General features: G+C 36.5%; 1 protein-coding gene across 1 annotated transcript in view; it reads right to left on the bottom strand.

The window, feature by feature from the left end:
* Positions 1-25,266, bottom strand: part of sls (sallimus) — a 281,400-nt gene that overhangs the window by 57,906 nt on the left and 198,228 nt on the right. Inside the window, exons 57-63 of the mRNA XM_068226121.1 lie at positions 24,915-25,121; positions 24,525-24,783; positions 12,897-13,033; positions 9,460-9,721; positions 2,645-2,798; positions 814-947; positions 465-696 (exon numbers count right to left, since the gene is read on the bottom strand). Of these exons, the coding sequence (XP_068082222.1) occupies positions 465-696; positions 814-947; positions 2,645-2,798; positions 9,460-9,721; positions 12,897-13,033; positions 24,525-24,783; positions 24,915-25,121 (1,385 nt within the window). The remainder of the gene's footprint in view (positions 1-464; positions 697-813; positions 948-2,644; positions 2,799-9,459; positions 9,722-12,896; positions 13,034-24,524; positions 24,784-24,914; positions 25,122-25,266) is intronic.

Below are 25,266 nucleotides of genomic sequence, written 5' to 3' on the forward strand. Positions count from 1 at the left end.
CATTCCTTCAAATAACATATCAGAGAAATTGTTGACAATGTATTAGATTCCTTGTTCCAAACATTAAAATCTATTTTCATTTTTGTCATATCCTTAGAATAAAGGCTATATATTGGACTGGCATTTAATTTGAAATAGGATATCTTACTTAAGCAACATCCCTAAACGGTTTGTAACTCAGCCTACAAAAAAAAAAAAAAAATAATAATAATAATAATAAATAACTAGTAAATGGGAAGCACACAAACTGCATATTTTCTCAAAGAATCATACAAGAGATAATTACTGGGTGCCAGAAAACTTTGTCAACCACTCATCTTTAGATTTTATAGTCTATTTCAATAATTTCAACAGGGAATCTTGAACTCTGAGAAGAATTTCAAATAATATGCATGAACCTTTACCAAAACACATACATACTCTATTGTATGTTACTCAAGAAACAATTATATTCAAGAACTCACATCTGCCATGCTGCTTCCATTTCTCTGATTCTTTCAATACTCTTCATGCCCTTAGGGAGTTGTGATTCATATATAATGCCAGGTTTGCCAGCAGTTTTAATGACAGCTCGTGTTTCATCCATACCATACAGATTTGTAGCTCTACACAAATACTCTCCACTATCTTCAGGATAGACCCAACCAAAGTTCATAGCCACATAACCAAAGTCATAAATTGGTGTAAATCTGTTTTCTGAAAGAATATATAAGAATGGTGCATTAATATCTATATTTCACTGAAAAGGTCATATTTGCTTGTAAAGTATTCTATTTTAATTACACCCTTGGAAAGAAAGAAATAAGAACGTACTATGAGGAAGAGGTTTCCCATTCAAGAACCACTCCACCTTCATATTTGGGTCTCCAACAGGAGCCAACTGGCATTCAAATTTAGTTGACTGCATCTCAACCAATGAAGTTTGATCCTGAATTTGTGTGACAAATCTGAAATAAAAGTTCATAAATAAGTAATGCACATGACACTAATCTAGACTGTATTATTTACTGACAATAAGAAATTTAATAAACATGGTCTCAAAACTTCAAAGGATTTAATTACAATATTGTGACAGTGAACGCCAAGAGTGTGGGAGCCAGCAGAAGACCACAATACCAGCAAGAGGTGACAACATGGATGGAGACAACAGTAAGTAAAACAATAGCCCCGGTGAAATATTGAGGTTTGCAATAAGGAAGCTCCTTAGAAGATGCCAGAAGTTAACAACGGAAAAGGAATGTAGAATGATCTGACAGTGGAAACTGCGAGAATCTTCCGCTGGCCTATATAAAGAGCGAAACTGAGTGAACGAAATTCGGTCTGGGTCACTCATAACTGAGCGCAAGTCAGTCACAAGTCATTCAGGAGTGTGTCAGCCAGTAGGGAGTCAGAAGGCTGCACAGAGTTCAGCATGGCATATGAGTTAAGTTGTGACCTGTTGTAGGGACAACACAGCGCTGAGAGAGGCCCTGTAGGACAGAAGGGGTTCAACGTGCTGGAGGACTGTGTAATTCAGCTATGCTTGTGAGTACAAGCTGTGTGAAATAGAAAACTCAAATGCAAGCATGCTTCTAAATAACCATAATTACAATGACATACCACTGAATGCCAAAATTATTAATTTTTCAGGATAATGAAATCCCTGCCATTTTACTACATATTTACATATTAAAAATAAAAATAAATCCTAATTATTTGAATATTCATTTTAATGCAATAATAATTCATCCAACTTCAAAATAAAAATGCCATTTTAACAAAATTAGACCTAATAAGCAGTTAAAAAGTACTTAAAATCACTTTGGAAGAAAATAAGTTTCCATTAAGCATTGGTCATGTAACAGTGATTTTTCTGAATACACTTCCGTATCTGCAATTGTGGTGGTTTGAATTTATATTTAAATGCAATGGTTTAATAAATTGTACATTATTCAGCTTTAGACTTGCTAGTTGTTCGACTCTATTGTGAAATGTAGTGGACAGGACTTCAAAGTTGTCTTAAAAACCTGGAAGGCCTCTGCAAGAGCAGGACAATATTGTTACTTGTTTATCGGTGAAACGTATTGTCCGTTTGTTTTTGTTTTTAGCAGAAGTATCCCTTATGTGTAGTTTAGGTTAGTGATAATAAAATTGTAATGTGTACAGTACCTTTCATGATTGAAAAATCTTATAACTCTGTGATAATAGTCAAATGAATTTCAGAGGTTTCTTTATCGTGGCTTCCATTTGCATCAAGGCTTCAGTCTTTTTCATTCCTTTTGAAACTTGTGCATTGTCCGCCTCCATCCCAATGCTCTCCCCGATTACAAACACATATTAGTACAGTTCCACAGGTAATCAGATATATCTTCACACTTACTGAGTACATGAGGTTGTTGACCTTGATGTCCTAAGTTCCTCACCCGAGGACAATAATACCCAATAAAGGACTTTAAAATTGTTCATGCGTCAATTTTTCATTGATCAACTGTACATACAGTAATGTTGAAATTCACCAATTCTCACCATGGTTAAAACTCAACAGACTAGAGAACATAGTGATATTATCTACTTAATTAAGTGAAATTATTAAGCATGACCTCAAGTGCCTAGAATTACTACACACATTTCAGAAAGATATAGCAATAATATAAATGTAATGTACCTTGGTGGTTGTTTCTTATCAGGATCATAAAGATCATCAATAGTCAAATGAATTTCAGAGGTGTACTTCTTTATCGTGGCTTCCATTTGCATCAAGGCTTCAGTCTTTTTCATTCCTTTTGGAACTTGATTTTGCAGAATGATTGTAGGCAACTCTGGAAATTATAAATGAAGTACTTTACAGTAAAACTATACAATTAAGTAAAAACTCTTCAAATTGTTATTTACAGTAAAACTATATAATTAAATAAAAACACTTCAAATTGTTATTTATACAGTCTCCACTAGTAAGCACGCACACAATATATACAGTGGAACCTCTATATCTCGAATCACCTAGGAGCTAAATCATATTTCGAGTTATCAAAATTTTGAGATATACAGAATACAGTTTTTGAGCATATATAACGCATAATTGAATCATTTGTATCTACGGGCTTATACTGAATACAGTATTTTTTACAGTATTTAAAAATATACTAACAAACTCGTATTTTATGGCATTTCTTTAATTATGACCCTTATTAAAGTAAATTTTTATAAGACAGAATACAGTACATACAGTAGTGAAACAAGAAACATACCTCTGTTAATACCTTTGGAAATAATCTGTTAGTTTTTTTAATGTTTTACCTTCTTTCCTTCCACATACTTTTCAACAACATTTATTGCTGTGAGGAACACTGTTATTTATATTCAACTGACTCTGTATGTAGGTTCGAAACCACGCAGCCAAGATTCGTAAATGGTCGTACGTGACCAGTAATGAATTCACACCCGATCACTTTTCCAGTACGGTACAGTACATCGTCAAATTACTGCATCTGTAAGTATGCCGTAGCCGTCCTTCAGTGAGATACATTTTCTTGAAAAAAAAAAAACCGTGCGATCGAGGATTTAGCATTGATGGGATTGAAATTTATGGACGGTTGAACTTGCACAAGGGACCACGGTTGATCCGGGAAATCGTTTCTTCGAGGAACGGATAGCGTGGGATTTTTACAACCTGATTTAATTAGAATGCTCGCGGGACCACGTAATTTGAACGAATAATACGGGAAAACATAGTTTCCGGGAATGTATAATTGAGGTTCTACTGTATATTGAAAACCAAAGAAAGTTGTCAGCACATGGTTGCTTGAACACTTTTCAATGGTTATGACATCATGACAGTACTGTTTTTCGGTTTATAAGGCATGCTACGATTAAAAAACCTAACGAGTTGCTTAGTGCTATACTGGCAAGTTTAGTTTACCAGGAAAAATGCTATTAGGAAAGGGATAGTGTGACACTCTTCATGATTATAGTAAAATAGAGGATCTGACTTAAGTGGGCGAGAGTTATGCCATATATTAATCAAAGAATTAGGAACCCATATCCATAGTGACACTTAGCTGCATGATTTCAGTATCAACTGGATGATACTCTCATAAATATTGAGGTTACACTTTTCACTACTTTGATGTTTTGTGAACGACTTACTGTTGTTGAGTATAGTCAATGCCGGGCACTCACAATTTTCTGTCATTATGTAAGAATGCATTACTTCGGACAAACTTAAGTGCTGACAAACACACGTGGCAATTAAAAAGAAAAAGAAATAATTTCCACAAATTTTTGGGGATTGGCAGATTACCCAGGTTTTGAACCCCACTGCCGGCAGCCCTGAAGATGGTTTTCCGTGGTTTCCCATTCTCACACCAGGCAAATGCTGAGGCTGTACCTAAGTCCACGGCCGCTTTGTTCCCATTACTAGGCCTTTCCTGTCCCATCGTCGCCATAAGACCTATATGTGACGGTGTGACGTAAAGCAAACAGCAAAAAAAAAAAAAAAGTAAAAGTCACAGCACCCAAAGACATTCCTGTATTGAGCGACTAAAATGTCACCAGGACACTTTTTTTCCTGATGTGCTCAGCTTGTTAAAAGCCAAATGTAATTAATGTTATTGGCTTCACGCCCCGCTAACTACTTCTACGATTTTCGGAGACGCCGATGTGCAGGAATTTAGTCCTGCAGGAGTTATTTTACGTGCCAGTAAATCTACCGACATGAGGCTGACGTATTTGAGCACCTTCAACTACCACCGGACTGAACCAGGATCGAACCTGCCAAGTTGGGGTCAGAAGGCCAGCACCTCAACAGTCTGAACCACTCAGCCCGACTTGTGAAAACTAGATGAAGTCATATTTATCTTTATCATGTTTAACTTTTTCCCTCCACAAAGATATTTAATTCTCTTTCATGGGCCCCGGAAGAGGGTAGGCCAGTTGTCCTAACCATAAATATATATTTTTTTGGGAATGATAGATTATAGCCCTATAGTACTATGATCTTTCTTTCTTTCTTTCCTTCTTTCTTTCTTTCTTTCTTAATCAGTTTATCCTTCAGGGTTGGTTTTCTCTCGGACTCAGCGAGGGATTTCACCTCTACCACTTCAAGGGCAGTGTCCTGGAACGTGAGACTTTGAGTATGGTGATGCAACTGGTGAGGAGGGCCATTACCTCGCCCAGGCGGCCTCACCTGTTATGCTCAACAGGGGCCTTGTTGTAGGATGGGAGGATCGGAAGGGATAGACAAGGAAGAGGGAAGGAAACGGCCGTGGCCTTAGGTGCCTGGAGGAGAAGTAGGAAAATAACGAAAAACCACTTCAAGGATGGCTGAGGTGGGATTCGAAACCCTTCTACTCAGTTGACCTCCCGAGGCTGAGTAGACCCCGTTTCAGCCCTCGTACTATTTGTTTTCAACTTTCATGGCAGAGCCGGGAATCGAAACCGGGCCTCTGGGAGTGGCACACATTAACCACTACACCACAGAAGCGGACTAGTACTATAATGCAACCTATATGTTTATGTTAGTGCTGAAATCCGATTTCTTACCTTACTAATGCTGACAGCCCGAAAATGTAATGTTATTCTTTAATATGGGAATCAGTCTAGAAGGAAATGTTGAAAGTGATGTGATATCTATCCACGTTCGTTGTTATCCTAATACTATGGGTTACAGTACATTGCACGTATATAAAAGACGCCACTTACAAACTTGCTTGTTATCCGCGAATTTCTGCGGCCACAAAAGTCACTATTTTTCAAGAATGATGACATTTACACATGATAGATTGTCTGATTGTGCTGTTTTGAACCTTTCTTCTGTCATTTTGAAGTTATTCGCGATCATGAATAATAAACAATCGGCTTTTAGCAACGGCTGATGCACAACGGCTGGTAGAGCTCCATGCGGTACTGGATCGTGACGTCACAGTGCGCCGCTGACGTCAGAGGCCGTTTCACTCGCCTTGCGGAAAGGCACTATTAAATATATTTTTAATGGTAGAAAACAAGGCAACATACCACAATGTAATACATTTACGTACTATTTCATTGGTGTACTTTTCAAAAAAAATATTCTTGAAAATTATGCATGTTCCCAATTGAATATAATGCATTCGAGAACTTGAGGATCGATACTTACATTCGAAACCATATTCTCGAGTTTAACATAACCTTTAAAAGTCGATGTAGGCCTAATTTACGTGGTACAAGATTTCCATAAACTGACTAAGAAAAGTATACCAGTGACCAAATTACAATGGAAGATTTAAAAAAGGGATTTCGCCATCATGTTGGGCGCTTTTGTATCTAATGTGCTTTATTTTATTAGACTAGAGAATTTAAAACTACTTGTGGTTGATTGTTGTTTGGCTTGGCGTTACGGGTATTAGATTTTTGAAGAGTTTGAGTGATCAAAGTTGCTGAACTTAAAGGTTTTCAGAGGAAACTGACGAAGTTTCCCCGGTAAAACTGAATGTAAAGTTTCGAGAATTTTAAGTCACGTACCGGTAATTAATGTTGTAAAGCCAGCCTCGCGGTCTAACTTGCCTGCCTCTCACCCGGAGGGCCTGGGCTCGATTCCCGGCCAGGTCAGGTATTTTTACCTGGATATGAGGGCTGGTTCCAGCTTTACTCATTCTACGATTACCTTTAATTGAGGAGCTATTAAATGGTGAGATGGTGATCCCGGTCTAGAGAGCCAGGAATAACGGCAGAGAGGATTCGCCACACTGACCATGCATCACCTCGTAATCTGCAGGCCTTCGGACCGAGCAGTGGTCGCTCGATAGGTGGAAGGCCCATTGGGGCTGTAGTTTGGTTTGGTTTGGTTTAGGGGTGTTTGTAAGATTATAAGTATACATATTTCACTTTTTTTATGTTTAGCCAAATTGTTGATGGTTCATTTGTTCCCGGATTTTCCGTTTTCCCGTGTTGTACGTTTTTTATTCAGGGTCCCTCCAAAAACGGAGAATCAAGGTTCCACTGTACAGTGAAACCTTGTAAGTGCGTTCCTCATTAACATGCTTTACCACTTAGCACGTCGTAAATTCAAAGTCCATTTTCTCATCGTATTAAATCTATATAAAAATACTTCACTTACTGCGTCACGAATTTTCGCTATTTCCGCTTAGTACAATCACAGTTTTCCTAGCCCTGAAAATGTTATTTTTCATCCCTTGTGAAACAAACATGATTTCCAACTCGGGTAAGAGCCATCGCCACAGTTGCGTGCTTACAGAAAAAGGCCTTAAATTCCTGAACTTCACAGGATAAGCTGCACGTTTGGGGAGCAAGCTGTTAGCCTCAGGAATGTTCAATTTTGCTTGCCGGTTAGCAGCAAGATTGCTGAATAGCACAGTGAGTCTATTTGTGCTTGTATTTTGCATTCCATTCAGAAGTTAGAAATTTATTTTGTGTTGAATGGTACAGTGAAGTATAACGAATATTTGTCACGTGATGCAGAAGCCTATATCTGGATTAGGAACATACAAAAATAACCTATCGCATCACAAATTTTCGTTATTACCGTTCACTAAGAGTAGAATCACATTTTTCCTAGCCCTGAAAATATTATTTGTTATCCCTTGTGAAAGAAGCGTGATTTACAACTTGGGTAAGAGCCGTCGCCACAGTTGCGTGTTTACGGAAAAGGTGAGCCTAATTGTACTTGTATTTTTCATTCCATTCAGAAGTTAAAAATTTATTTTGTGTTGAGTGGTACAGTGAAGTTTTTTGTGTGATACCGTAGCCTATATCTGGATTAGGTGGCCGAGTATAACCTCCAATTCATTGTCTAAGAGTGTGACCAAAAAATAATGTTTTATAACCTGCTGCTCCAAAATAAAAGCCTTCTACTAACATTTGTTTTAGAAAGAGTGTGATCTGCAATACCACTTGGACTTGGGGACCCATGCGAAAAATCTCACATGTTCATAAAGTATGTGGTGGAGTAGCCCCTGGTGAACTATTTGTGAACAAAGGAATACACAAATCAGTACAATATTAGACAGTCTTACTTACCACTTAATGGAATTTTTGATCTTTTAACATTTATAGTATCCACTTGAACGGAAGCAAATGCAAGTGCATTATTATACAGACGAATGTACTGGAAGTAATCTTTGGTTTTGCTATCATTCTTTTCTTAAACAGCATATTAAAACGACATAAAACAGGCGTCCCAGTGGCCAAAATGTGAAGTGGACAGCAATGATGGTGCATATTTTCCTACAGCAACAGTATTTGCACACTTCGTACAATTTTTTAACTAATTTTTTTTATGTAATTATCGATATTTATGAAATGAGAGTGCAATTGGTTACTGTTAATGTCTATTCTCTTTCTCTTGAATGCTCATTTGTCAAGATCGGTTACTTGTGAGCACCACAAAAGGGATCTATACTACTATAATAATATATATGATAATTTTATTGTCTCCCGTGCATATGTTTTCATACTTGTTGTTTGGTGTTTTTCACATCGTTCAGTGCATTTGTTATTTCATAAGTCCCCAAAGAAAAGGTTTTCAGTTTTGTTCTCTTGTGTTTTTCACATCTTTTAATACTTCCTTCTCATCTTGAGAAATGGTAGATATAGTTTCCACTGTACCCGTGGATACACAACGTAAAATACCTTCATATCGGAAAAAATCGTTTCTAGTGTTTCCATATCCCTGCTGGATAGTTTTTATTTGTATATTCAGTAATACATTTTCTCGCTTAACACGTTCATTTTTGTTGTCCCCTGCAGAAACGTCTTGACGAGGTTTTACTATATATTGCGAGTGTACACTACTGTTCATTTGGCAATTTATTTTCAAGCACCACAGCAAATGACATGACATCCAAGAGTAGCATGTGGTCATTAGACGTTAATAAAATCCAAGATAAGCTCGGTAATGAGTCAAGTGATGGTGACATTTATCTATCAGATATCAGAGACAGTGTCATGTGAACTCTGAAACAGCAGTGTACAAATGAGTTAATTTATGTGCGCTTGCCACTGTGTTCTTGTCAATATGCTTCACGCCTTTTCTTAATTTTAGCACTGCTATTAATAAATTTTCTAAAGAGTTAAATGTATCAAGTGCTTCTTATATAATGTGTTTCCAACTTCCAGTACTCACTTTTATTTTTCTTTTGGTTGTGTTGTCTCAAAATTAGTCAAACTTGAAATTTTTTTATTCCATAATTTTGAATAACAAATTTCCCAGTAAATTTCTTAAGTAAATTTCTCAAAAGCAAGAATACCTCTTATATTGTAGTAAAAAGTTACATTAGGTTAGAAGATTACATTCTTCAAATTTCTGGCAAAGTTCCAGTTTGATAACTCTAAAAAACAGAGGACTTTCAACTTTTCTTCCCCTTAAAGCCTGCATTCTTCACAAAAACTACCTGGTACTTCTAGAATACACCTTTGCATTACTGCCTAGCACTAAGAGGATTGCACCTGTTTCATTACATAACTAATTATTTATACTGAACTTACTCTTGCATGAAACAGTAGCCTTGGTGGTATCTTCACCAAGGTCGTTAACAGCTTTGCAGACATACTCCCCAGAATCTTCAGGGTAAGTGTACAGTATATCAAGGGAAACAAAGCCCATATCATACACAGTGCGGAAACGGTGACCAGAAGGTAACAGCTTGCCGTTACGATACCACTCGACCCTCAGCTTGGGATCTGTCTTTGGCTCTACTCGGCACTCAAAATGTACTGGTTCACCCTCACCAATTCCAACAGATGTGATCTGTAAGAATGAGAAATCATTCACCATTGAGAAACTGTTACAATCTGTGATCTGTAAGAATGAGAAATCATTCACCATTGAGAAACTGTTACAATTTATAAGAAGTGCTGATAAAATGAACTTTAAAACTGAAAATCGCATGGCACATGAAAATGTAGTTGGTCCGTAATTGGACCCATGACAGTCCCGAAATTTATTCTGAACACAATCACATACTAAAAGAAAGGGAAGGAAGAGATGGTGAGCCAATAGAAAATAACACTTGCAGTTCTACAAGCATTTAACACTCTTGCATCCATGCCCATAGATTCTACGGGCTTCTGTTTTTTCTAAATTTTCCAAGCCCATAATTGGTTGTATTTTTCTTGAATCAAAAATTTTATGGAGAATATAACTTAGTTTATCATCTATGATTGTAAGCACAAAAATGCTAAGAGAAGGCAAAATAGATAAAATAGTTAATACTGAAGGTGGTACTGACAACTCTGATAGCAAAACAGATGAACTGGGAGGTTACTGCTGATGTGCTGAATGTTATGTATCATAAATAAATTTGAGTCAGCCTAAATCCTAGCATTTTTAATACAGTAAAACTTTTCAAAGTTTATGCATAGGCTTTGAAATGAAAATTTTAATAAGGGATACAATTCACCACACGAAGAAACAATATGATAGCTTGAGAATTTGTTAGTAGGTAGCATAAATTAGTTAATGTGTAGCTGGTATCACTTTCAAAATCTGTATTTCACATTAATAGAGAAACAAATAGGCTGAAATTACTTTCTTCTTTCAGTTTTCATAGTGATTAAGAACACAATAATAATAGTGCACTATTCAGAATATTTGAGTGCTGTAAGTGAGAGATAAAGGTAGAAGACTGCATTTTTCAAACTGTGTATCACATGTTAAAATCAAGTGAGTAGGTAAAAAGCAGTAATTTTTTCTGAAAATCACTCAAATCATTTGGATTCTGGGGATAAATACAAAATATGGGCTAGGACCTGATAGTGTTAAAATGAATCTGATAACTAAAGTTTTTCAACCCTCTACAGTGAAACCTCGTTACTATGTTCCCTCATTAACGCGTTTTCCTGCTTAGCATGTCGTAAATTTGAAGCCCTGACGCCCATCGTATTAAATCTGTATAAAAAATACCTCACATAACAAATAGGCTGAAATTACTTTCTTCTTTCAGTTTTCATAGTGATTAAGAACACAATAATAATAGTGCACTATTCAGAATATTTGAGTGCTGTAAGTGAGAGATAAAATGTACGACTTTTCGCCTTTACCGCTTAGTACGATCATATATTCCCCAGACCTGAAAATGTTCTTTGTTATCACTTGTGTACGGAATGTGATTTCCAACACAGATAAGAGCCCTTGCCACGGGTCGGTCAGAGAATGTTGTGCGATAAGAGGAAATTACCTTGAATTCTCGAACACCGAGTATATTGCGCCTTCGAGGGGCAAGCTGTTAGCTTAGGTAAAGTTGAGTTTTGCGTCACTGATTAGCAGCAAAGACTTTACACTAGAAAAAGACAGGACAGTGCTAAGTTAAAGCACAGTAATAGGTTCCACTGCGGCTAGGAGTGCTAAATTCAGTTTCCACGCTTTTTTTTTTTTTTTTTTTTTCAAAGCTGTCCTGCTGACATACATGGCTTACGACTGGGAGTCATCCAAAATTATGCATCATGGAAGTTACCGGCACAAAATGTGTAACGGAAGTGTAACTCTAGCAACCGTGCAGCCGTTGGTGGACGGTCATGACCAAAAGACATATCTATGATCATTTGATTTTATCAAAGGGAAAAGTGGTTTAATTTTTGTTCTATGTTCTTTGGTCTGTGGAAAGGTCTTTGTTGTCAGTGAGATTGTTGAATAACCCAGTGCCCTTGATTGTGCTAGTAGCCTATTTCGCATTCCAATCACAAGTTAGAAATTCATTTATTCAAAATCATTTTTTCCAACTTCGGAAACTTTCCTTCGCGCACTCGTTTTCTTTTTCCGTTTCTATTTTGCTTATACGCTTTTTCAATTTTGTCTCGGTTGCCCACAATATTGTTCAAAGTAGAAGGTGCTACTTTCAAAGTTTGCGCCAACTCTACGCGCTTAAGATGTGGATTCCTCTCTACTTCCTGAAGGATTTAAATTTTTTCTTCATTAGCGAGTGGTTTCACAACCATTTTCTTATCCACAGCTAAGCTATCACAAGACAGATACCGTATGTACCGCACTACTGAACTTCTCACGATTATCCTATTAGTCCGTAAGTACGCTGTCACACGACAAATAATCACTTCACTTTTTATCACTCAATACAATAAATTGAAGGTAATGCCAATGACTGTTCTTGTGATAAGATGATTTAAATCAGTGTGGTACGACTGAAGTTAAAATGAGTCTATGGTGCAGCAATAGCAGATCTTCGACAGATCATTTGTGGGTGCCGTTAAGTAACAAGGCGTCCATACACTGTAGGCCTATCCCATTAAAAAGATATGAAAAGAAGCAGGCAATGGTAAAGTTGTGTACCATTCATACAAAAATACAAACTGCTAGTTTGACAGTTGGCACGTTCTTATTATTCACCGGCTAGTCTGTCTGAACCAATGCCGAGTACTGCCAAAGTTTCGTGTTCAGGATGGCGGCCGAAGGCGCTTAATCGTGTATGACGAGTATAACCTTGCGAGAAATTCATGCTCTAACAAAGTGACCAGAAAACAGTGTTTAATTACTCACTAGTCAGAAACCTAAGGCTACAACTAACAATTCATTATACAATTGTTTTAGGAAGAAAGTGATCTGCTATAATATGTAGGTAATGTAGCTACTTCTATGAGCCCAAGGGAAAAAGAATGTCTTATCTGTTCTTCCATGTTTTTCACATCTTTTAATAGTCTCTTGTTACTTTAACAGGCTCCAGTAGAGAATTATTGATATTTGTTCTCTCGACTTTTTCACACATTTTAGTGCTCTCCTTTATCTCCTGAAACACTACACAATGTAAAATATACTAATGTGTATAGTGATACCATCTCCCTGTTGGATAGTTTTTAATGGGATATTTGATAGTACTTTTCCTGCTTAATACGATTTTTTCGTCGTCCCCTGCAGAAATGTACTAACGAGGTTTCACCATATATGATTTGCATAATTTTATATTTTATCTCACCTGAGTAATAAATTTTGGTGGGGAAAGAGGAGCATCCTCAGGTAAGGCTTTGCTTACAGGGCCACGCTCCAATTCCTTGAGCTTTTCTCCACTCATTCCTTGAGGCAGTTGAGATTCCAAAACAATATCATGCTTTGCTGAAATCAAATAATAATAACAATCAGCATAATGTCTTCACATATGACATAATCAATTATTTTCAGTCCAAGTATATAAAAAACAGCTCCTAGCTAATAACACTGTTTTACAAGAAACCTTTAACATACAGTAGGTAGAATAGTTTTAAAATATTTAAAAGTTGTTTTTGCAGTACATCACACCTTTATAATTCCCAGCTCTATAACATGTATCTGAATTGATAAAATAAAAATAAATGCACATCACATTCAATTACAGAACAGATGTAAAAACTGTAGGTAGCATGGAGGTATCTTTATGAATAGTCCTCCATACATGTAACAGCTCAAGAATTGGCGGCTATGACACTGACAATAAAAAAAGTGAACAGTGTGTGTATTTTGGTATTTTCAGAACTGAACTCCTTTACTACATCACACATGATAGTGGCATTCCCAGCACAAAGAATTGAACTTTCAGACAGTGATTTTAATTCGGGAACAGACTAAACCGAGGAAAGATAACATTAAAAATTAGGGAACTAAAGTATTGAAGGAAAAGACTAAGTGGATGAAAAAATGAAAAAAATATGTTGAAAGAGGACAACAAAAGGAATAAGAAAATATTGTACACTATGGATCTACTGTTTGGAGCTCATATGTTTGCTAGCACAGGGTGATACAAAGAGCAGGGTGAATTCTCTTTCCTCCACACAGACTAACTGCCCTTACCATAGCAACCACCTTAATACTAGGTAGCAGAAAATATTGGCCCACTCTTCAGACATTGTCTAAGTGCCTTTCCTTGTGTCAATCAGTTCATATCTGCATTCTTATTAAGTCATTATCATCAATCAATTTTGTGAGTTTTTCCACAGACCTTTCTTTGAGGGTTACTCAGTGGATACATTTTCTTCCTTCATTGTGTCTACCATTCGCTAAGCGGAAAACAATTCGTAGTGAAGCTAGGCAAATAATAAGGAACATTATTAAGCAGAAGCAGTGTAACCAGGAGGTTAGAGAAGGTAAAAAACAGCATCATTACCTAAGTCATCCTGTCTGATTTTTAAACCAGCATAATTAAATGAATTATAATCATCATCATCATCATCATCATCATCATCTATGGGCTCAGCTACTTGGTACAGACCTTCAAATGTTGTACCATTTAGGCGATCATCTATCTATATATATATAAAACTAGCAAGATACCCGTGCTTCGCTACGGTATTATACTAAATTTATAATTGAATGCTTATTGTTTTAGATATATAATCCGCCGGAATTCGCGATCTGACTCGTTTTCTGCGAGAAACCACCAAAATTCCCGATCTGACTCGTTTTCAATTATTTTACCGCACGTTTCCTCCCATTTTTCAATCTTCCTTTCCAGCAATCGATTTCGTACTTCCCGGGCTAGGCTCAGGTATTCCTCCTGGTCAGCTGGGTCCGTAAATCTTTGCCATCTTTCCCTTTAATCATTTTTAATATGGATAAAATCCTTCAGGAGATCCGGCGTGGTGTCATATTGGGTGCCGTGGCGGCACTGAACCCGCGGCCGAACTGCATTCTTAGTCATTACCCATCCAGGAGATGTTACCAGCGCGGTCCGCACATTTGACGACGGTCCGGAACATTATTATTATCATTATTATTATTATTATTATTATTACTATTATGTGTTGCTGGAATGGCTGATGACAGGGAAAACCGGAGTATCCGGAGAAAAACCTGTCCCGCCTCCGTTTTGTCCAGCACGAATGTCACATGGAGTGACCGGGATTTGAACCACGGAACCCAGCTGTGAGAGGCCGGCGCGCTGCCGCCTGAGCAACGGAGGATCCTTATAAGTACATTAATAACAGTAAAATCAATTGGTCTCACCTCCTTCTACACCCCACCGCCGTTAAGTTTATTTACCGCCCCCACCCCCCCAAAAAAATTAAAAGAAGGCTTGTTTCTTTATGTTTAAGTAAGATTCCAAACACCAATGTTCACGTCTATTACCTTCAGTTTTGAGATATAAGTATCCCCATAAAAGTAATTTACTTTTTTCATTTCATTTCACACTACTCCCCCCCCCCCCACCTAAGTGAACTTTCCCGCAAAAAATACTTGTTTCTTTAATAGTAAAGGATCTTCTAAATACCAATTATCACGACTCTAACTTCTTCAGTTTTTTATTTATGTATCCTCATGAAAGGAATTCGACTCCTTTACACTCCCGCCCTCCAAGATGGTTTCCCGCCCGAAACGCGTTTTTCTTTGTTTTTAAAGGAGATCCAAATACGAATTTTCACGTCTGTAACAACTTTAGTTTTTATTAGATGTATGTATTCTCATACAATTAAGCGAATTAATTTTTCAATTCTTCCCCCCCCCCCCCCCCGCCGAATCATTGGATTTTAAGAGAATATGTGTTTCTTTACTTTTATAGCAGATTGAAAATATCAAATTTCACGTCTGTAACATCTTCATTTTTGATATATCAGTAGCCTAATTAAAAGAATTCAACACCATTTTCAGTCACTTTTACCGCCCCCCCCCCCCTCCGCCAAAGTGATATTTCCGAAAACTAAAAATACATGTTTCTTTATGTTTAATAGAGATAAAAAATACCATTTTTCACTTCTGTAACATGTTAAGTTTTTTTAGATATACTGTAAAAATTCTCATTTTAAAATTTCACCCCTTTTGAGTTCCCCTTAAGTGGAGTTTCCAAAAACAAATCACCTATGTTTCTTTACATTTACAGGGGATTCCAAACACCCACTTTTTACCACTGTAACATTTTACGTTTCCAAGATATTCTGTAGATATAGTCTTTCAAAAAATTCACCCCAATTTGTCATTCCTGTTTAACCGCCATTAATTGGATTTTCCAAAAACTAAAAAATACGTGTTTCTTTATTTTTAAAGGAGATCCCATATACAAATTTTCAGTTCTGTAATATCTTTCGTTTCTGACATATATGTATCCTCATTAAAGGCATTCAACCCATTTTTCACCCTTTTACACCCCTCCTATTGGGATTTACAGGAAACAAAAAAATACGTGTTCCTTTATTTTTAGAAGAGATTCCAACTACCAATTTTTACATCTGTAAATTTTAAAGTTTTAAGATGTAGACACACTCATTTTAAAAAATTCACCCCCCCTATTCACCCCCCCCCCCAATATTTGGATTTTCCAAAAACGAAAAATACGTGTTTCTTTACTTTTAAAGTAGATTCCAAATACCAATTTTAAGGTCTGTAATATCTTCAGGTTCTGAAATATAAGTAGCCTCGTTAAAGGCATTCAACCCATTATTCACCCTTTTACACCCTTCTTATTGGGATTTTCCGAAAACAAAAGAATACGTGTTTCTTTATTTTTAAAGGAGATTCTAAATACCAATTTTTACATCTATAAACTTTAAATGTTTTGAGATAGAGATACACAAATTTTTAAAAATCACCCCCTCCCCCCCCCAATTAATTGGATTATCCAAAAACAAAAAAATACGTGTTTCTTTTTTAAAGGAGATCCCAAACACCAATTTTCAGGTCTGTAATATCTTCATGTTCTGAAATATAAGTAGACTCATGAAAGGCATTCCACCCCTTCTTCAACCTTTTCCACCCTCCTATTAGGATTTTCCGAAAACAAAATATACGTGCTTCTTTATTTTTAAAGGAGATTCTAAATACCAATTTTCACATCTATAACCTTTAAAAGTTTTGAGATATAGATACACTCATTTTAAAATATTACCCCCTTTTCCCCCCTCCCTTAATTGGATTTTCCAGAAACAAAAAAATACGTGATTCTTTATTTTTAAAGGAGATCCCAAACACAGATTTTCAGGTCTGTAATATCTTCAGTTTCTGAGATATAAGTAGCCTCATTAAAGGCATTCATCACTTTTTCCACCCCTTTTCCCTCCTCCTATTGCGATTTTCCGAAAACAAAAAATACGGGTTTCTTTATTTTTAATGAAGATTCTAAATACCAGTTTTTACATCTGCAAACTTTAAAAGTTTGGAGATATAGATTCACTCATTTTAAAAATTCACCCCCTTTACACCCTCCCATTAAATGGCTTTTGCAAAAACAAAAAAATACGTGTTTCTTTATTTTTAAAAGAGATCAAAAGTACCAATTTTCAGGTCTGTAATATCTTCAGTTTCTGAGATATAAGTACCGGTATCCTGATTGAAGGCATTCAACCCATTTTTCCCCATTTTCACCCTTTTTCACCCCTCCTATTGGGGTTTTCAGAAAACAAAAGAATACGTGTATCCTTATTTTAAAAGAAGATTCTAAATACCAATTTTTACATCTGTAAACTTTTAAAGTTTTGAGATATAGATACACTTTTTTTTAAATTTCACCCCCCTTTTCACCCCCTTAGCGACGGAATATCCAAAAATCCTCTCTTAGCGAGCACCTACATCTTAATATGAATATATCCCCAAAATTTCATTTCTTTATGTCCAGTAGTTTTGGCTCGGCGATGATGAATCAGTCAGTCAGTCAGTCAGTCAGTCAGTCAGGACAAGTTATTTTATATATATAGATAACTTGTCCTGACTGACTGACTGACTGACTGACTGACTGACTGACTGACTGACTGACTGACTGACTGACTGACTGACTGACTGACTGATTCATCATCGCCGAGCCAAAACTACTGGACATAAAGAGATGAAATTTTGGAAATATATTCATATTAAGACGTAGGTGCTCGCTAAGAGAGGATTTTTGGATATTCCTTCGCTAAGGGGGTGAAAACGGGGGTGAAATTTTAAAATGAGTTGCTCTATATCTCAAAACTTTAAAAGTTTACAGATGTAAAAATTGGTATTTAGAATCTTCTTTAAAAATAAGGAAACACGTATTTTTTTGTTTTCAGAAAATCCCAATAGGAGGGGTGAAAAACGGTGAAAAAGGGGTTGAATGCCTTTAATCAGAATACCGGTACCTATATCTCAGAAACTGAAGATATTACAGACCTGAAAATTGGTACTTTTGATCTCTTTTAAAAATAAAGAAACACGTAATTTTTTGTTTTTGGAAAATCCAATTAATGGGAGGGTGAAAAGGGGGTGAATTTTTAAAATGAGTGAATCTATATCTCCAAACTTTTAAAGTTTGCAGATGTAAAAATTGGTATTTAGAACCTTCATTAAAAATAAAGGAACACGTATTTTTTTGTTTTCGGAAAATCGCAATAGGAGGAGTGAAAAGGGGCTAAAAAGTGGTTGAATGCCTTTAATGAGGCTACTTATATATCAGAAACTGAAGATATTACAGACCTGAAAATTGGTGTTTGGGATCTCCGTTAAAAATAAAGAAACACGTATTTTTTTGTTTCTGGAAAATTCAATTTAGGGGGGGGGGTGAAAAGGGAGTAATATTTTAAAATGAGTGTATCTATCTCAAAATGTTTAAAGGTTATATATGTTAAAATTGGTATTTAGAATCTCCTTTAAAAATAAATAAACACACGTATTTTTTCGTTTTTGGAAAATCCAAATATTGGGGGGGGGGGTAAAAGGGGGGAGGGTAAATTTTTTAAAATGAGTGTGTATACATCCTAAACTTTAAAATTTACAGATGTAAAAATTGGTAGTTAGAATCTCCTCTAAAAATAAAGGAAAACGTATTTTTTGTTTCCTGTAAATCCCAATAGGAGGGGTGTAAAAGGGTGAAAAATGGGTTGAATGCCTTTAATGAGGATACATATATCTCAGAAACGAAAGATATTACAGAACTGAAAATTTGTATATGGGATCTCCTTTAAAAATAAAGAAACACGTATTTTTTAGTTTTTGGAAAATCCAATTAATGGCGGTTAAACAGGAATGACAAATTGGGGTGAATTTTTGAAAGACTATATCTACAGAATATCTTGGAAACGTAAAATGTTACAGACGTAAAAAGTGGGTGTTTGTAATCTCCTGTAAATCTAAAGAAACATAGGTGATTTGTGTTTGGAAACTCCACTTAAGGAGAACTCAAAAGGGGTGAAATTTTAAAATGAGAATTTTTACAGTTTATCTCAAAAAACTTAACATGTTACAGAAGTGAAAAATGGTATTTTTTATCTCTATTAAACATAAAGGAACGTGTATTTTTAGCTTTCGGAAATACAACTTGGGTGGAGGGGGGGGGGTAAAAGTAACTGAAAATGGTGTTGAATTCTTTTAATTAGGCTACTGATATCTCAAAAATGAAGATGTTACAGACGTGAAATTTGATATTTGCAATCTGCTTTAAAAATAAAGAAACACGTATTCTTGGAAAATCCAATGAAAGGGGGGGGGGGTGAAAGAATTGAAAAATGAATTGAATTAATTGAATGAGAATACATACATCTAATAAAAACTAAAGTTGTTACAGACGTGAAAATTCGTATTTGGATCTCCTTTAAAAACAAAGAAAAGCGCGTTTTGGGGGGAAACCATCTCGGAGGGCGGGAGTGTAAAGGAGTTGAATTCCTTTCATGAGGACACATAAATCAAAAACTGAAGAAGTTAGAGTCGTGATAATTGGTATTTATAAGATCCTTTACTATTAAAGAAACAACTATTTTTTGCGGGAAAATTCACTTAGGGGGGAAGGGTAGTGTGAAATGAAGTGAAAAAAGTAAATTATTTTTATGGGGATACTTATATCTCAAAACTGAAGGTAATAGACGTGAACATTGGTGTTTAGAATCTCCCTTAAACATAAAGAAACAAGCCTTCTTTTAAAATTTTTTTTGGGGGGAGGGTGGCGGTAAATAAACTTAACGGCGGTGGGGTGTAGAAGGAGGTGAGACCAATTGATTTTACTGTTCTTAATGTTTTAATAAGGAGCCTCCGTTGCTCAGGCGGCAGCGCGCCGGCCTCTCACAGCTGGGTTCCGTGGTTCAAATCCCGGTAACTCCATTCGACATTCGTGCTGGACAAAACGGAGGCGGGACAGGTTTTTCTCCGGATACTCCGGTTTTCCCTGCCATCAGCCATTCCAGCAATACATAATAGTAATAATAATAATAATAATAATAATCATAATAATAATAATGTTCCGGACCGTCGTCAAATGTGCGGACCGCGCTGGAAACGGCTCCTGGACGGGTAATGACTAAGAATGCAGTCCGGCCGCGGGTTCAGTGCCGCCAAGGCACCCAATATGACACCACGCCAGATCTCCTGAAGGATTTTATCCATATTAAAAAAGTTATAGGAAAAGATGGCAGAGATTTACGGACCCAACTGACCGGGAGGAATAGGCCTACCTGAGCCTAGCCCGGGAAGTACGAAATCGATTGCTGGAAAGGAAGATTGAAAAATGGGAGGAAACGTGCCGTAATCTAATAGAAAACGGGTCAGATTGGGAATTTTGGTGGATTTTCGCAGAAAACGAGTCAGATCGAGAATTTCAGCGGATTATATATCTAAGACAATAAGCATTCAATTATAAATTTCAGTATAATACCGTAGCGAAGCACGGGTATCTTGCTAGTATATATATAAAATAACTTGTCCTGACTGACTGACTGATTCATCATCGCAGAGCCAAAACTACTGGACGTAAAGAAATGAAATTTTGGGGATATATTCATATTAAGATGTAGGTGCTCGCTAAGAGAGGATTTTTGGATATTCCTTCGCTAAGGGGGTGAAAAGAGGGGTGAAATTTTAAAATGAGTGTGTCTATATCTCGAAAGTTTAAAAGTTTACAGATGTAAAAATTGGTATTTAGAATCTTCTTTAAAAATAAGGAAACATGTATTTTTTTGTTTTCAGAAATTCCCAATAGGAGGGGTTAAAAGGGGTGAAAATGGGGGAAAACGGGTTGAATGCCCTTAATCAGGATACCAGTACTTATATCTCAGAAACTGAAGATATTACAGACCTAAAAATTGGTACTTTTGATCTCTTTTAAAAACAAAGAAACACGTATTTTTTTGTTTTTGGAAAATCCAATTAATGGGAGGGTGAAAAGGGGGTGAATTTTTAAAATGAGTGAATCTATATCTCCAAACTTTTAAAGTTTGCAGATGTAAAAATTGGTATTTAGAATCTTCATTAAACATAAAGAAACACGTATTTTTTGTTTTCGGAAAATCGCAATAGGAGGGGTGAAAAGGGGTGAAAAAGGGGTTGAATGCCTTTGATGAGGCTACTTATATTTCAGAAACTGAAGATATTACAGACCTGAAAATTGGTATTTGGGATCTACTTTAAATGTAAAGAAACACGTATTTTTTCGTTTTTGGAAAATACAATTAATGGGGGAGTTAAAAGAGGGTGATTTTTTAAAATGTGTGTATCTATATCTCAAAACTGTTACAGTTTATAGATGTAAAAATTGTTATTTAGAATCTCCTTTAAAAATAAAGAAACACGTATTGTTTTGTTTTCGGAAAATCCCAATAGGAAGGGTGTAAAACGGTGAATAATGGGTTGAATGCCTTTAATGAGGCTACTTATATTTCAGAACCTGCAAGATATTACAGACCTGAAAATTGGTATTTGGGATCTACTTTAAATGTAAAGAAACACGTATTTTTTCGTTTTTGGAAAATCCAAATATTGAGTTGTGAAAAGGGGGGTGAATTTTTTAAAATGAATGTGTCTACATCTTAAAACTTTAAAATTTACAGATGTAAAATTTGATAGTTAGAATCTCCTCTAAAAATAAAGGGACACATATTTTTTTGTTTCCTGTAAATCCCAATAGGAGGGGTGTAAAAGGGTGAAAAATGGGTTGAATGCCTTTAATGAGGATACATATATCTCAGAAACGGAAGATATTATAGAACTGAAAATTTGTATATGGGATCTCCTTTAAAAATAAAGAAACACTTATTTTTTTAGTTTTTGGAAAATCCTATTAATGGCGGTTAAACAGAAGTGACAAATTGGGGTGAATTTTTTGAAAGATTATCTTGGAAACGTAAAATGTTACAGACGTAAAAAGTGGGTGTTTGGAATCTCCTGTAAATGTAAAGAAACATAGGTGATTTGTTTTTGGAAACTCCACTTAAGGGGAACCCAAAAGGGGTGAAATTTTAAAATGAGAATTTTTACAGTATATCTAAAAAACTTAACATGTTACAGAAGTGAAAAATGGTATTTTTATCTCTATTAAACATAAAGAAACGTGTATTTTTAATTTTCTGAAATACCACTCGGGTGGAGGGGGGGGGGGGTGAAAGTGACTGAAAATGGTGTTGAATTCTTTTATTTAGGCTACTGATATCTTAAAAATGAAGATGTTACAGACGTGAAATTTGATATTTGCAATCTGCTTTAAAAGTAAAGAAAGACGTATTCTCGGAAAATCCAATGAAGCGGGGGGGAGGGGGGTGAAAGAATTGAAAAATTAATTGACTTTAATTGTATGAGAATATATACATCTAATAAAAACTAAAGTTGTTACAGACGTTAAAATTCGTATTTGGATCTCCCTTAAAAACAAAGAAAAACGCGTTTTGGGGGGGAAACCATCTTGGGGGGGGAGTGTAAAGGAGTTGAATTCCTTTCATGAGGACACATAAATCAAAAAGTGAAGAAGTTAGAGTCGTGATAATTGGTATTTAGAAGATCCTTCACTATTAAAGAAACAAGTATTTTTTGCGGGAAAATTCACTTGGGGGGGAGGGGGGCGAGTAGTTTGAAATGAAGTGACAAAAGTAAATTATATTTATGGGGATACTTATATCTCAAAACTGAAGGTAATAGACGTGAACAATGGTGTTTGGAATCTCCCTTAAACATAAAGAAACACGCCTTCTTTTAATTTTTTGGGGGTGGGGGGGAGGGTTGGCAATAAAATCTAACGGCGGTGGGGTGTAAAAGGAGGTGAGACCAATTGATTTTACTGTTCTTAATGTACTTATAAGGATCCTCCGTTGCTCAGGCGGCAGCGCGCCGGCCTCTCACAGCTGGGTTCCGTGGTTCAAATCCCGGTCACTCCATGTGACATTCGTGCTGGACAAAACGGAAGCGGAACAGGTTTTTCTCTGGATACTCCGCTTTTCCCTGTCATCATTCATCCCAGCAACACATAATAGTAATAATAATAAGAAGAAGAAGAAGAAGAAGAAGAAGAAGAAGAATAACATTATTATTATTAATAATAATAATAATAATGTTCCGGACCGTCGTCAAATGTGCGGACCGCGTTGGAAACGGCTCCTGGACGGGTAATGACTAAGAATGCAGCCGGCCGCGGGTTCAGTGCCGCCAAGGCTCCCAATAAGACACCACGCCCGATCTCCTGAAGGATTTTATACAGATTAAAAATGATTATAGGAATATACGGTATGGCAAAGATTTACGGACCCAACTGACCGGGAAGAATACCTGAGCCTAGCCCGGGAAGTACGAAATCGATTGCTGGAAAGGAAGATTGAAAAATGGGAGGAAACGTGCCGTAATCTAATAGAAAACGAGTCAGATCGGGAATTTTGGTGGATTCTCGCTGAAAACGTGTCAGATCGCGAATTTCGGCGGATTATATATCTAAAACAATAAGCATGCAGTTATAAATTTCAGTATAATACCGTAGCGAAGCACGGGTACCATGCTAGTCCTTGATAATTGTCCTTTAAGTGCAAACATCAATGACTTGGTTCCTGTTTTCGAATTAGTGTTTTATGCACTCTGAACGTTATGACACAACATTTTTAGGAAGACAGATACCGCTAAACTTCAGTCAGACTGGCTGACGCTGCATTTCCAATGGTCACTTTCCTCAGTCTAGCAACTAAGTAAGCTCCGAACAGTATCATGCCCTTCAGTATTCCATCTACAAGCCCCAGTGGATGAATTAAGGACCTGCTAAGATATAAAGATGAAAACCCTATCAGGCCAATGCCATGGTCCAGGGATAGCATAGAAGCCTCCCTGTCAGTTGGTCCAGTTCAAAATCAAGTCTACCATGAATTCAAACCTGGTTTGAGGAACTGGAATGATCTGCACTCACCCTCAAATATAACTGAGAAAAGGACAGAATGAACATCCTACTCCTGGCCATCCTAGAAGTTGTTTCTCTGGCTTCCCACTTCACCTCCATGTAAATACCAGTATGATTGTTTTCTTCCCAATCCTTGACTTTCTACCATAGATGCACAGCCATCCAGGTTGTCAAATAGACCCCACAGGACTGTTTACCATTATGTCCCAAGACCCTCATGCCCAATGAAAAACATTGTTCTACCATTCCATTAATACTATTCTCACTAGAATTTGCTACTTAAGAGAAGATATATACAGGATAATAAGTTTTTGAATATCCTATTCATTACTGAAGTGGATAGTGAGACATAGGCCAATGTCCACATACCGATGATATCTGTACAACAGGTATTATAACTCTTCTACTATAACAATAATTTTCTACTGCAAAATATGATGATTGGAGGTTCAGAAATGTTGAAGTTCTGTCAATCATAAATTCATAAACAAAGGTAAAACATTCTATAGGGTTAGTATGTCAATAAAATAAAAAATTATTGATATGAATGTCTACCTTTGCAGCTGAGGACAGCCTTAGTTGTTGCGGAACCCCATTTATTGGTTGCTCGACAAATGTATTCACCAGAGTCTCGAGCATACGTGTAGTCCATGTTCAAAACAATGTAACCAAAGTCATTTAGCATATGAACACGAGAGCCAGTAGCAAAGGGGCGTCCATTATGGAACCAATCAATACGCATGCTAGAATCATTTATAGGCTCCACTCGGCATTCAAAGCGAATTGGACCTCCCTCCGGCACATCCAGAATGTCCTGCACATGAAGACAAATGGTACAGCAACAGTAGGCTCCAACAAATTTAAGATACACTAAAAATTCCCGAACATAAATAAACCTGTCCAACACATGGTCAAACAGAAAATAATTCCTGGTTTAGCTTTTACCTTCAGTTCAACAGTAAATCTTGGTGGATTTGGTTTCTCCTCCTCGGCTAAGATTTCTTCCCTCTTGTAAAGAGCTTCTTCTAGTTTCTGAATACTTTCAGTGCCAGTTCGGAAATTAGATGGCAATTGAGGCTCCAAGATAATACCTTGTCGTCCACGCACTTGAAGTTTGCATGAAACAGTAGCTTCTCCATGACGGTTAGTTGCCTAGAAGGTAACATAACTTACAATGAAGGACAATTTAAGGAATTAAGCATATCTCACAGTTTACAATATTTTTAATACTAAACATAAAAATTCTCAAAGAATCTAATAAGCACTAAATTATCATTTTATTTTTTAAACGTTTACA

The sequence above is a fragment of the Anabrus simplex genome, chromosome 2 (genome assembly GCF_040414725.1).
Source record: "Anabrus simplex isolate iqAnaSimp1 chromosome 2, ASM4041472v1, whole genome shotgun sequence".
Classification (NCBI taxonomy): Eukaryota; Metazoa; Arthropoda; class Insecta; order Orthoptera; family Tettigoniidae; genus Anabrus; species Anabrus simplex.